This window comes from Symphalangus syndactylus, chromosome 14 (assembly GCF_028878055.3).
Source record: "Symphalangus syndactylus isolate Jambi chromosome 14, NHGRI_mSymSyn1-v2.1_pri, whole genome shotgun sequence".
Classification (NCBI taxonomy): domain Eukaryota; kingdom Metazoa; phylum Chordata; class Mammalia; order Primates; family Hylobatidae; genus Symphalangus; species Symphalangus syndactylus.
The window spans coordinates 51,770,074-51,784,423 of NC_072436.2; the positions used below are offsets into that span (position 1 = coordinate 51,770,074).

General features: G+C 42.9%; 1 protein-coding gene across 2 annotated transcripts in view; it reads left to right on the forward strand.

The window, feature by feature from the left end:
- The window catches only part of LONRF2 (LON peptidase N-terminal domain and ring finger 2), a 48,785-nt gene extending 35,825 nt beyond the window's left edge, over positions 1 to 12,960 (forward strand). For both annotated transcript variants that reach the window (XM_055243816.2, XM_055243817.2), the window contains exon 12: positions 1,897 to 12,960. In XM_055243816.2, the coding sequence (XP_055099791.1) occupies positions 1,897 to 2,091 (195 nt within the window). In that variant the 3' untranslated portion in view covers positions 2,092 to 12,960. The remainder of the gene's footprint in view (positions 1 to 1,896) is intronic.
- Positions 12,961 to 14,350: the final 1,390 nt, after the last annotated feature.

Here is a 14,350-nt window from a genome sequence, read left to right on the forward strand (position 1 = left end):
TGAATGAGCTTAGGTTTGTGGAGCATTTCTAAGCTCAGGTGGCCCTCTCCTCTGCATTAGATGGGAGAGCCAGGCTGGGCTGGTTTAAGATTGTGCCTGAGAGTGTATACCTCCCACCTGTACACGGATGCTCAGCTGTCAAAGACAGTAGGGGAGGGGGATCGGCTCTCAGCTGGTTTAGGCTGATGTGAAAAGTCTTTTCCCATCCATTTTAACTTTTTTTTTCTATCTCTTGGAGCTTCTATCTTTTACCCCCTGCCTAAATTCTTTCGTTTCTAAACACAGAGAAATGCTTTAACTGCCAGAAATTGTCATTAATTCCTTCCCGGCTTGCCCTTTTTGCATAATCCTTTGTTCTACAGTGTCCTGGAACTCAGATTCAGAAAGCATGGTGGTTACACTGACTTGCATTAGGATATGAGTCATTCTTTTTCTAGGAGTTGTTGTTTATTAACCAAATTAATCAATCTCTACTTGGCAGGTATATTAGCTTCCTACTACTGCTGTTAAGAAATTTCACAAACATGGTGGCTTAAAACAACACATATGTATTATCTTCCAGTCCTGGTTCTGCAGGCCACACTATGATCAGGGTGATGGCAGTGTGTGGTCCTCTGTGGGGGTTGTTGGGGAGAGTCTGTTTCCTTGCCTTTGCAGCTTGTAGAGGCTGGTGGCTTTCCTCGGCTTCCTTCCTCCACCAGAGCCGGCAATGTTGCTTCTCTCCAACCGTTATTCCAAAGCCACATGTCCCTCTGACCACAGCCCAGAAAGGACCCTATATGAACACACTGGGCCCATCAGGATAATACCCCCATCCCAAAGTCCTTAACTGAATCACATCCTCCAATTCCCTCTGCCATATAAAGTACCATATGGGGGACCATTTTTCTCATGACTACAGAGGGATTTTAGGTAATACATCAGTTTTTATATGAGGTCCTTCCCATTAAGCGTGCTACTCAGTTTTTTTCTTTCTCTGTGAGATGAGGTGGGGAAAAGAGTGTGAATCTATATAAAAGGTTGTTTTCTCCATCTGTGCCTTTCTCCCTCTGAAGGGCTGGTTGATGTCTTCCTCACAGTGACTTGGGCTACCCATGGTGAGCTTTGGCCACAGTGCTATTCCTAATCCTCCAGCATAATCTACCTCACCCTAAACTAAGGTGACTCCAGAGTCCACCCTCCAAGCTCTTATTGGCATACTGCACATTTTTGGAGGAGGAATAGAGTTAAGAATCCTAGACCCTGGAAACAAAAAGGCCTGGATATCTTGGTTCCAGTACTAAGAATATTGAGAACAAGTTTATGATCGACTTTTGCCTAGCACTTAGTCTAGAAGTGCTTTGTTTGATAATGTGAAATAAAGGTTATTTGGTGGCATAATAATTCTTATGTGTATAATTTATGATAACTCTTGCATACGACATGCATACATATATATGTTTCATACATATAGTCATTTGCCACATTGAGTATGTCACTCAAACTTGTACACATACTTTTAGCCCTTATAATATTATGCTTTATATGGTATATTTAAGACATAAAAAATAATAGCACAGAACATTGGAAAGTGAAGGTTAAAACGATGGTCTTCTCCTCTGACTGGTATATACTCTTAACTGAAAGCTTGAGAGAACAGAAGCAACTAATTCATAGAATCTCCCCGTGGAAGATGCTTCTCTTTGCAGGCTCTTCCTTTTGTGAGTTCCCCCACCTTTAAATGTGTACTGTAAAAGTAAACTATGTATTTTGAGAGCTGAATGAATTGTGAAGTAGCCCTAAAATACAAGGTGGCATTTAATTCTTGCTCACATGTCTGTTGGAGCAAAAGACTGTGTTGGGGAACAGGCTTGCATTTTCAGTGTTAACTTTGCTTTCCCCTCATCTCTTTTGCAGAGTAATCCCAGCGGCCCTGCCTGGTCCTGGTGGATCCTGGCCGTGCTGCCCCTGGAGCGCAAGGCTCAGCTGGCCATCCTCGGCATGACCTCGCTCAAAGAGCGGCTCCTTGCCATCCGACGGATATTAGTCATCATCACGCGTAAGATGAATAGTCGGCAAGAGCTGGCTAATGCTAGGGAGAGAAATAATTGATTTTTCTCTCTGTCAAGGTTTCTGGCAGCCCTTGTGCTTTTATAAATGTCAGGCATGGACGAATAGCCGTCCATTCATTGTGCTTTGTCAAGTGCTTGTGGATAAGGTTCCAAAATGGGATGCTTGCCAAACATTGAGTCCTCCTCAAAAATGACAATTCTGTGTCTGGTGGGATGTGACCTTGTATAAGGTTAGCCTGAAGTCTGAATGGAGCCCATAGTTGGAAAACAACCTAAGAAAATCTCTTGGAAGCAGGTGCTTGGGGAATGCAGTTCACTGACAGCACAGGACCCTGCAGATGTTTTACATGTGGTTTAGGTTTCACCAGGAAGAAAGATTCGCTTCCCAGTCAGTATCTTGCTCTGCCAGATGGTAAAGGCATGTTTTAGTGTGTAGACAATATGGGGGAACCACGTTTTTATCTGGAAGTGGATTTCTTAGAACACAGGCTAACCAAAACTACGCTTAGGCTTTGCGTGTTGCTGTGAAGTTGTCTGTGAAATTGAATAATCACACCATTGTTCAGTGCAGGAGCCCAAACTAGTCCTTACCCAAGAAGTAGTAGCCTCTGGATAGAACCGTGTTTAATGTCCTGTTGTAGTCCCAGGTGTTGTAAATTGCATGTTGTAATCAAATGAATGTCAAAACATAAGAAAGTATACCTTGGATATAGAAAAACCTGAGAACAGTATCGTTCACTTGAGGATATATATGTATACATATGTGTATATATATACATATATATAATATATATTTACACACAATGAAGTGAATTAAAATTGTATATGCATTGAGATGTCAAACATAAAACCACCAAGTGCAAAGAATGCCTTGAAAGTAGAACCTTGTCTCATTGATCAATGGTTACTAAGCATTTAGGAAACAGTCATCTTTTTCTATTGGGATTTGCATTAGAAATTAGCCCCATCAGTAAATTTCAGTTTACTATCCATTTATTAATATACAAAAACATTAAAAATCTGCCATGCCGTGGTAATCTATCTATTCCAGGAAAATAGATCAGAATATACGAAGGGAGGATGGCCAGTATGGGATGTAAATATTCAGTAAGTTTTTCTCCAACACCAACCTAAAATTTTTATTTTTTTGAAAAAGTTTTACAATGATCAGACCAGGTGTTATCTGTTAAAGGACAGTAGTATGACTTCCATCCTGTAATGCACGTTAGTGATATTGATTGGAATAACTGAATCTGAGATACTCATATGTTCTCTCTGGCCCAACCAGCTGGTGCATTTAGTTGGCTTCTTCGTCTGTGAGGTGCACATTCTTAATCAGAGGGTCATGACCACTGAAGAGCACATCACAGCTGCAAGTTTTGCTTTGTTCATTGAAGGTGATTTTTTAGTTTTAAAATATGTATATCTCATAATATACAATGTTGATGGTATATCAATCCATCAAGCATTTTATTAGAAAGACTTTATAATATTATTAATTTTTCTTTTAGTTTTCAGTAGATAAAACTCAGTTTCATCACGGGAGTTAGAAAATACCAGCATCACTTAATTGTAAAGAGAAAATGTGAAAGTATTTTCCAATCCAATGTTTCAAGTGCCTCACTTATTGTGAATCTCAAATATCATCTTGAGATGGTTTAATGGCAGTTTGGCCATGCATAAGAGATTTTATTAATTTATGCATTAACAATAGTATTCAACTTTCTTAGGCATTATAACCTAACCTGATCATTTGATTGGAATAACTGAATCATTCATTGATTGGAATAAAATAAAGAAAACAAATGCATCTCACATGCCAGAAGACCTTTATCAGAAGTGGTTCATGAAAATCAATATGCATTGACCATTCTCTGCCTTTCCCTTTTGGAAAATTTTTTTGTACCTTCATATGACAGCTGAATAGTTATCAATGCCGTTTCCATTTGGAGGTGTCTAAATAACCACAATGTGATCACAGCTTCTCCACGAGCCTTCCTGAAGTTAAGTTGGTATGCTTGCTATAATATTTGGATCCTGTTGCTTTCTCTTCCTCACTCTTTAAATGTCATAAGGTCACACAGTTCTTGGAATCAGAACTATTCAGTTATTTCTTCATGATTCTGCCTGGCTTTCTGAGTCTTCTCATTCTGCATGTTATGTAAAAGTCTGAACAACAATGATGACGCAGACGAGAGCAACACACGTTTTTATTTTTTGATAGGGAGGTTTTTATTTTTTTGATACCAGAGGGAATTAACTATGATCACATCGTGCTCTCTCTGTTCAGCATCACACCCCCACATACTGCAGTGTGGGAGTAGATTGGTACTTACTGAGCACTTAGAAACATCACGCATCAGGAACCGGGTCAGAGTGACAGCATCCTACGGTCATGTCATGAAGGAAGCCTCCTTTTACAAACCTAAAAAAAACAACCCCCCAGCTTCAGTTTGCTACCAATTAAGCTAAAGCAGAACGGTCTGCTTCCTCCTCCGCCTGCCCCCTTCTACCTCTTTTCTGTTGGGGAGATGCCAATTCTAAGGATTTCTCAGAAAATAATGTAATCTCTCATTCAATGTCAGGACATTCCAGCTTAATTGTACTGAAAGTGCTCCAATAGGCATGCTCTCGTTACATTGGAATAAAAGCAGAAAAGAGTAATAGCAGTGTGGGGGAGTCATTTTTCTTCTTGAGGAACAATACATGCTGTTCGGTATTTTTCCATTCATCGCCCAAACCTGCCTGTGTCTTTGAAATGCAAGTAAGATCCCAAAGGCAGCATTCTGAAAGCCCCTGGCATTTTTAGCATATCCCATCCCCCGTGTGTGTCCTCATCTTCAGAATTGAAAGTTAGGGTACTTTTTAAAGTTTCAAAAGAAAATAATTTAAAATGTTAAGGTTTATCCATAGAAACACAATAATTCTTAACCAATTCATGTACCAAATTCAACAGTATTATCTCATTTTTAGGGTCACAAATGTGTCCTTTTTGCACTTAAACCTCCTCCCTCTCTCAAAAACAAAAACAAACAAAAAACACACCAAGACTGTTTAACAAATTGTATCTCAACTCTTAATATATGTTAAGTCTTACCACAGGACTTTTGAATCATCAAGGAACAGTTGAAGTTTATAGATGATAGAATTACAATGAACTATGATATTATCACTTTATTATAAACTTTTTGGAAAATTGGCAGTTGTTACCATCAAAATACTCTATTGCCTGTATTACATAGAATTTGTTATAATTTTTATGTGCTTTAAAAAAATACCCATCTGTTTCTTCTCCTTGTTTTCTTTTGTGCCCCACCACTTAAATTGCTTGGGTAAATACCACTCTTCAAAATTTGAATACTGTCTATCAAATAAGAAGAAGTGTGAAAGATATGAAGAAGAAAGGTGATAGCAAATTAGAAGAAAATAAATGTGGGTGATTTCTTTTAGTTGAAAGCACAGAGTTTTATTTTTCCCCAGTATAACTATTGAGTAGGGTAGGGAGGTCCCTGTCTCCCCCTTTTTTTTTTTTTTTTTTTTTTTTTTTTTTTTTTTTTTTTTGAGATGGAGTCTCACTCTGTCGCCCAGGCTGGAGTGCAATGGTGCCATCTTGTCTCACCGCAACCTCCACCTCCTGGGTTCAAGTGATTCTCCTGCCTCGGCCTCCTGAGTAGTTGGGATTACAGGCACGTGCCACCACACCCAGCTAATTTTTGTATTTTTTTTTTTTAGTAGAGATGGGGTTTCACCATGTTGGTCAGGCTGGTCTCGAACTCCTGACCCCGTGATCCGCCCACCTTGGCCTCCCAGAGTGCTGGGATTACAGGCGTGAGCCACCGCGCCCGGCCCATCTACCCATTTTTTTTAGCATAGACAGCAGCGGCAGCCAGTGGAAGGAGTTCTTCCCCCTCAACATCGTCCTTCCCAAAGGCCACATTCTGATTCTATTGTTCACCAAAACCTAATTCCCAGGGAACTCCGCTCTGGATGGGAAGGATGAGCTGCGTGAGCCATCGTCCATACAGGGAGATAACCGAACCCCTTTGCCAGCATCACCCCCTCTCTGCTGGGTTGAGACACTTCATTCGGAGCACTGGCTCTGACTCCCAGGGGAAAGTCTTTTTCCCTTTACAACTTCTCACCTCACCCTCACCTTAACTTTCATTTCTCAACTGCTGAATTCTATAAAATAGCCTTTTAGCGGTGGCTCAGCTTTTAGGTGAGCACAAATAATGAAGAAATTGAAGTGCCACCATTGCACTCCCCCAAGTTGGGGACATAAACTCGAATTTGCACGCAGGTCTGATAAAAGTAACTGATTGAGGACGCAGAGAGGTGGATGCCATTGACAGCGTTTACTGTTCCTCACAATTCCTGCAGAAATGAAAGAAAGGGAGGCTCAGCAGACCACACCAGGCCATGAGAGGAAGCACGGGAGACAGGCAGAAGCAGGAGTGAGGACGAACGTGGCTCAGACCCTCTACTGTGTGTTCTGCAGGAAAGGGCAGGGAAATAGCTTAGACTGGCTGATTTGAATAACAGCCCAGACTCTAGGCTATACGGGTGGTCTCTAGCTGTCTGGCACCTAGCCCTGGGTCGTTAGGGCGGGGGATATTGCCTCCTAGGTTGTAAGAGCCAGATAGAGGAGGATGGGCTCTGGATTGGTCACTTTGCTCCCAGGGTAGCCCTTTGCTATGTCTAAGAATTGGCTCACCCTGGGACGGGCAGTTTCTCCCGGGTCAGCGAGGCCCCCACGATGTCAAAATATCATAAAATACAGAAATCGTGATTAATACTATTGGTCCTCTGCTGTTTTGACATACTAAGGTCACTTTTGATAGCAGAAACTATTAAAGAGTAGGGCATATGTTGCCCTGAAGAGCATAGAAAACGTTTTATTCTGAGAGTAGAAAGGAAAACGTGGAGATACAGGAGTCCCTCAGGCTGGCCCAGAGCTGAGTCTCTCATGTGTATGCCATTAGTCAAGAACGTAGTTCTGCAGTTTGCGGGGGGCCTCTAACATTTCTTGGTGCAGTTGTTAACATGTGTTAAACATATGAGTCTGATGATGATATCGCGGTGTTTCTCGGCTCAGGGTGGCAGGTCTGGCAGTTGTGTGGCTGGGGGTGTTCACTGATAGTTCAGTAAAGGATAAGTAGAGACTCATGGTGTTCATGTGTCACCACGGGGAGGGAGTGGCTGTGGACACCCAGGGCAGGAAGTCGTGGTGGGAAGCAGGCTGGGGTGGTAGGAGAAGGCACTGGGGGTGGGTGCTCCTCCTCCAGGGGTTGAGGAGTTGACTGATACGGGGCAGTTACCTCCTGGGAAAGCAAGACGCTCCCTTAAGTTTTAGAATGGTACAGAGAGTAGTCCCTTCTACCAGAGTTTCCATTTAGACATGGGAGTGTAGGGGGCCGTGTTTTGGCAGAAGCAGGGCGTGTATCAGCATTAGTGGACTCCTCAATATTAAAAGGAAGAACAGCAAACATGTCATGTGCCCACTTTGTGCCTCAGGAGAGGCAGCCCGTGGGCATCGCTAGGGCAGAGGTTTTAATATCTGGGACAAAGTTATCTCCCACGGCGAGGTCGTGGCTGGGGCCATGTCATCTTCAGCCATGAGCTGCTGGGCTGGGCAATGTCTTCTGGGATGTGAGACATGGGGTCTCCTTTCTAAGCGGACCACAGCTTATGCTGATGTGGGTTCCAGCATTTGCTGCGTTTGGATGAAACAGTGGCTTACCTGGAGGGTCTGGGCCTCTGGATCATAATCCAGCGAGAGCCCCCACATCAGTGGTGACAAGACCAATAGACCCCAGAATGTGTGCAGCTGTGCTTGATAGGGTTTTGGTTCTTGCTTTTGGTGGAAGTTTAGGCTCAGATGGGTCCCGTATCAGATGAGCAGCTGCATGGCCTGTGGGAGCCCTGGGGTTAGTGGGTCCAGGAGAGAATGTGTTCTCTCTCGGGTCTCCAGCCCTGATGGGGTGGGGACAAGATCCAAAATTTATAGGAATAGGGGGAAACATTGTAGAAGGCCCTAATATGTAATGAGCTTTTATATACAAGAATGCAAGACATAGCCCTCTTTTTATGTTTAAAGGGGACTATGGTAATGTTTTTTAAAGTTTGTGTGAGGTGTGAGTCAGCCGAGAGACCCTAAATTAAGAGAAATTCAGGTTTGCGGGGCAAGATAGAGGCCCATTTCGGGGTCTGTTTGCAGACCAGAATTTGAAATGGAGTTGTTTGAGGAGACCACGTGTGTCTTCATGAAACCGATTGTGTGGAACCTTTCAGGGCTGTGGAAGTTGTAGCGAATGCCTTTTCCCAGGGCCCAGCATTGTGGATTCCGAGAAGTGGCATGTGTGTCTCGGTGACTTCCAGTGATGCCTGCCACTCTGAAGAGATGAAGGAGTGTCCCGGCAAGACCTCGAATCCCAGCTGTAGCACCTGTGGAGAGATGTGATTTAGATTTGGATTTAGGGTATCTGTGAGGAAGAGTCCTAGAGTTTTTCATCCTGAAGGGGGCAAATCTTGGGCAATGGTCCAACAGTTGGCCATAAATGTGAAGCTGGGGCCCTGTGCTGACCAGGGCATCCAGCGTTAAGACGACTGCCTAACTTTGGCCACGTGCGTTGTTTTTTGGGTTCCATTTTGTGTCAGGGCATGCTGGCTAAAGAATGGGAAGCAGCAACATTCTCTTGGGCTCCATCATTTATATGAGGGTTGGCAATGCCATCTGTACCCTCTGTGAACTCCCACTGCTGTTCACTCAGTTAATCTAAGGGACACCAAGGGGTCTGCGGGAGGATGACCTCACAAGGGACTGAGGACATGGGAGACCACCCTCCTGCAGGTAGAATACACCAGAGGGCCCAGGCTTGACTCTGTCCTGTGTTGAGGAGGCATTGGTAGTTTTGCTGAGCTTGTCAGGTGTTTATAATGGACAGCTGGAGATTGGAGTCCTAGGCTTAGGTCTTTGAGAGCCTCTGTGTCCAGGAGAGCCAGTAGGCATCCAGCCATTTACTGCTTTAATGGGATATTGCATGAGGCTGAGAGGGGCAGTTTCTTGCATCCGAAGCCCTTGGGCACCTTATGTCTATCCTAAGTAGGCCAGAGACTGCAGGCCTGCATAGAGCTTGCAAGAGCTTCTATAATGAAGGGGTCTCTGAGGGCAACAACGGAGTGCCCGTGGATTTTAAGGTTTGATTTTAGAGGTGGTTTATGGAGGGTGCCCCATTTAAAGCAAGCTGATTTGTAAGCAGCAGCAAGAAGATTAAGTAAAATTTGTGAATGAGGACTACATTGCCATCAGAACCTCAAAAGTATTTAAAGATGTTGGACTTGTATGTCTTTAATGAGTGTGATGACGAGTCTCCTCATTTGTGCTCCTGGAGAAGGTGGATGTGGTGAAGACCCTGTCTGCAGAGATTGTGTGCCATGGCAAAGCTGTGGAGCTCCCTGTGGGTGGCCTGCAAAGGTGTATGTGCCCCTCAGGGCAGAGGCAAACTGCAGCCGAGAAGCTGTGCAAGTAGATACTTAATGGGACATGTTAGCCAAACCTGTAAGAGCAAAATATTGGCCAGTTATTTTTTTGTATAGAATTAATAATTTTAATAATAATGGAAATTGGGTAATGGATGGGACCACAGCAATAAGGTTGTAGTAATCCACCATGAGGCGCACTTTTTTTTTTTCCAGGTTTAAGGATAGGAAAAATTGGGCTGTTCAATGGAGAAACAAGGGTATAATCACCCCTTTATTGATTAGTAAGTTTTAATCCTTGAATACCTCATGTTAACTGTTTTAACTGGAGGTCCATGGGGCATCATTTTATGAAGCTAGTTTGTAAGTGCCAAAGACTGACTTTAATTTTAATTTATTATTTGTTATATTAGAGTGTCTGTGTCCAATATGGGATATTAGGGCACTGGGTACTATGACCATGGGAAATTTAGACAGGCTACAGTTAAAGTGAAGCATACCTTCCCACCACCCCATTGTATATTTAGTTGCTTTATTTTAAAAGATTATAGGGGTACAATGTTAAGATTTAGTGGGATCTCCAGGTATAACTGTAATTTGAGCCCCAGTATTAAGACTATGAAGCTTTGTCAATGGGTACATTTTAGCAAATGTTACAATTAATTTAGAACCTAAGTTATGGAGACACAAAAGCCAATAGGCACCCTTTTATCTTTTGGTTAAATGTTTTAGTATATACATCTTATTTATTTGTAATACTAATATATAATTTGTTGTATATATTTTTAGTTTATAAGTGTTGGATTTCTAATTGGATCAGGTTAGGGACCGTCAGTTTAGCTGTATATGTACATATACATGTACAATTTATTATATATTTGCATTAAAATAGCGTATCTACATGTGTATATATATGTGTGTATGTGTATGTATATGCTCTCACACACATAAATACACACAGTCTATTTAGTTACCTTTAATTTTTTTCCCCTTGTACTTAGGCTTTTTCTCACTTTTTCCTTTTTTTCTGATTTTGTGGCAATTTACTTGGAAGGAGGCAGTCCCAGCATGTTGAGAGGCGGGGTTGGTGCGGGGGGCGGGGGGGGTTTACAGGCTCACATAGCTCAGGGGCTTTTGCAGGTCTCAGGGGAGTGGGAACAAAGTGTCCTACCCCTTCCCCTTTTCCTTAAAACTCAAGCCACTGGTCTCTATGGATAGATCCTTTGCGTCCCACTGGATTGAGGAATGAGTCACAACAGCTTCAAGGCTCTTAAAGCAACATTTAAACCTTTTGGCGGCTGTCATTTCTGTGAGGAGGGTGCCTCTCACCGGCCACATGGCCAGAGGATCCCTGCAGTGCTTTGGAGACCAACACCCAGATCCTTTGCCCAGGATTGCGATTAATTCCTCACTGGATGCTGGGGGAGAGCCCCTCAGCATTGCTGGCTCGGTTATCAGACTCTCATCCAACATAAGCTCGCAGGGAAAGCCATTCCTTGGTCTTTGTGGAGGGGGTTACCCTCATTGCCCTGAGACCACCAGCCAAGAAAGTAAGTATGTCCAGGTAGGGAATTCAGAGGGACCCAGTGCATCCAATTATACATTATACCCAGAAGTTCCTGTGTAGGGGACTACGATTGACATCACCCTAGTCTGCAGCACCAAGGACTGAATGAGCTCAGTCCTCTTTTAATTTAGTCTGGACTGTCCCAGACACTCTGGCAGACACAGCATACATGGTGCAGCCAAAGTGCAAATATGCCAGCAGCAGCCATGCTTCCCAGGGTGGGTCCAGTTAGCCACATGCAGCCAAGAGGTGAGGCATGCTCTCTGCCACACACAGGCTCACCCTGCCCACTGTGCCTGTGGTATCAACATGTACCCACATGTTTAATTCATAAAGGAGAGGCTGATGTCATTGAAAGAAAAGTTTGTTACTTACATTTCTGGAGAAAAGAAGCGCACCATGCCATGCAGGGCCACAGGAGCAGGAGGCACCGGAGTGGTCAGGAGGCAGAACTAGGCACAAGCACAGGGAAGCAGCTTTCCATTGTGTCTCCCTGGCAAAGGCGAAGATGGGCGGGGGCAGAGTGTAGGATTGGTAGGTTTTAATGTCTTGGGCGGTAGCTACAGGCATGGTCTCCAGCTGCCTGGTGCCTGGCCCTGGGTGATCAGGGCGAGGGGATACTGCCTCCTGCGGTGGAAGAGTCAGATCGAGGAGATGGACTCTGAATTGGTTAGTGTGCAAAGGTGCACTCCCAAGGGACCCCTTTGCTGTCTCTAAGAATTGGCCTGCCCTGGGAAGGGCAGTCTCTCCCCAGTCAGTGAGGTCCCCGAGATGTGAAAACATTATACATTATAAAAAAGCATGATTAATATAAGCTTATTCTAGCATTTCAGGTTACAGCTTCTAGAAGAGGTTTGTAGTTTCAAATGAGTAGGTTTTTCCTCTAGAGAGGGGCAGGCCTGGACCTTCAAGCACCCCTTGGTGTGTTTAGGAGCTCAGGAGCAGAAGCACCTGCCTGCAGCCCTACAGCTAAGGAAGCTTCTCTCAGTCACTCAGAGCAGGGAGGGGCTGGGAGAGGCATGTGAGGTTCCCGGGGTACGACAGCCCCCAAGGTGAAGGATTGGCCCTGACCGTAACAGAGAACCCCGAGGAAGTTTACTATCATGAGTCTCGGTTGGTTGGCGCATGTGACCTTTGAAGGATGAAGATGGAGTTTGCAACACGAGTATCTCTAACCTTTTGCTTTTCAGGGATCATTTTTAAAAATTGCATCGGGGCCTTCATTATTTACCATAGCATTTTAACTTTCATAGTTTTGTCACCTGTTGTACTGCGAACAGTTCAACCAGAGACTGACTTCTGTCTCATGCTGTTTACCCCACACACGATTTCCCACTCAATTCTGAAAATAAAAACCTGTTAATAGGTTGGAAAGCTGTGTACTCTATTCATATATTGTTCTTTCATGCTAGTGGAGAGTGGTGTCATTAGCATCTTAATTTTAGAGTTGTGAAATGATTTTACCAATTAGGAATTGAATGTGTATTTTTTTTTCTGTTTAATAAGAAGAGCAAATTTGAATAAATAAGCTGGTGTAGATAAACTTAATAATTATGCTTTTTCTTATTTGGAGATAGGTGATGTGTTGTCATATCCTGTGATACAGGTCACTCATCTGGCCTTCTGTTTCTGAAGTTTAAGTCTGGTTTGAATATGTAATAATAGTACTCAGCATTTCTTGTTGCCTAAGTGAGACGAAACTTAAATGTTATGATATTTACTTCATGTATTCTTGTACTGTTCATTTCAATTAATTGGTATTGTATATCTAATATGTGATATTTGAACTGAATAAAACTTACAGTGTTGTAAATGTTCTTTAATAAATATCACACCTAAGTAATAGGCTAGACTGATGAGAAATTAGATCAAATCAGTGCCTAGGCCTTTGTGTTTGTGTCATAGGGATGTACTAACACATCACCACAGACTGATGGCTTTTCACAATAAATCAGTTTTCTTTGCTCACATTTCTGGACATTAGAAATCCAAAGCCAAGGTGCCAGTAGGGCCGGGCTTTCTCTGAAGGCCCCAGGAAAACTCCTCCTTCACCTCCTCCAGCTGGTGTGGCTGCTGGCCGACCTCGGCCTTCCTCGGCCAGCGTCTGTGTCACTCCAGTTTCCGTGTCCATCATCACACGGCCTTCTTCCCTCTGTGTGTCTGTGTCCAGATGTCCCTTTCCTTATATAAGGACACCAGTCATTAGATTTAACTTCCACCCTAATCCAGGATGACCTCATCTTAACTTGATTACATCTGCAAAGACTCTATTTCCAAATAAGGTTATACCTACAGGTTCTAGTGGACATGAATTTTAGAGGAACAGTATTCAATGCAGTGCAGATGTGGAACGATTCTGATTTAATTTTAGTAGGAAAAAAAAGTAAAGAGGACTGCCAATGGCTTTGGCTTAAAACCATAATTACTTTTAAAAATCATTTCTATCCAAGGCAGATAAGATTTAATAAGAACTGAAGCTTATGTAGTTGTTTATTTGGGAGGAAGGGGGTAGCGCTGCTTAAGAAAAGAAATATGAATTGCAAATACTGAGTTATCTATGAAAGCATATATTTATTTGGAATTTTTAAAGGCATAAATTAAAATATTTAAAACTTGGCATAACGCACTCTACAAAATACTGAAAAGTATTTTTATTAACTTCCTGGCACCTTTATGATACCTTTTCCATCTTCCTTTTTTTTTTTTTTTTAACCTACATACTCTGGTTTGTTTGTTTGTTTGTTTATTTTCTTCTTTGGGGACAGGGTCTTGCTGTGTCGTCCAGGCTGGAGCACAGTGGTGTAAGCATAGCTCACTGCAGCCTCAACCTCTTGGGCTCAAAGGATTCTCCCTTCTGAGTAGCCGGGACCACAGGTGCATGCCACTATACCTGGCTAATTTTTTTAGTTTCTATGGAGACGAGGTCTTGCTGTGTTGCCCAGGCTGGTCTCAAATTCCTGGGCTCAAGCAGTTCTCCCACCTTGGCCTCCCAAAGTGTGAAATTGCAGGCATGAGCCACCGCACCTAACCCTGCATACTCTTTGATCATCTTTTTCTTCTTAGGACAATCTTGTGTTGGTTACTAAAGAGAGAATGATATTCAAGTTCTTTCTCTAACATGGATATGGGGCAAAAATCATAGACTAAAAGTTTCAGTTTTCACAAGTCATTATTGGTAATGTCATTTAAATAGGATTGTTGTCAAATCTGGGAAAACCTCTGATGAAGTCTTTTACATATGAGCTGTAAGGAT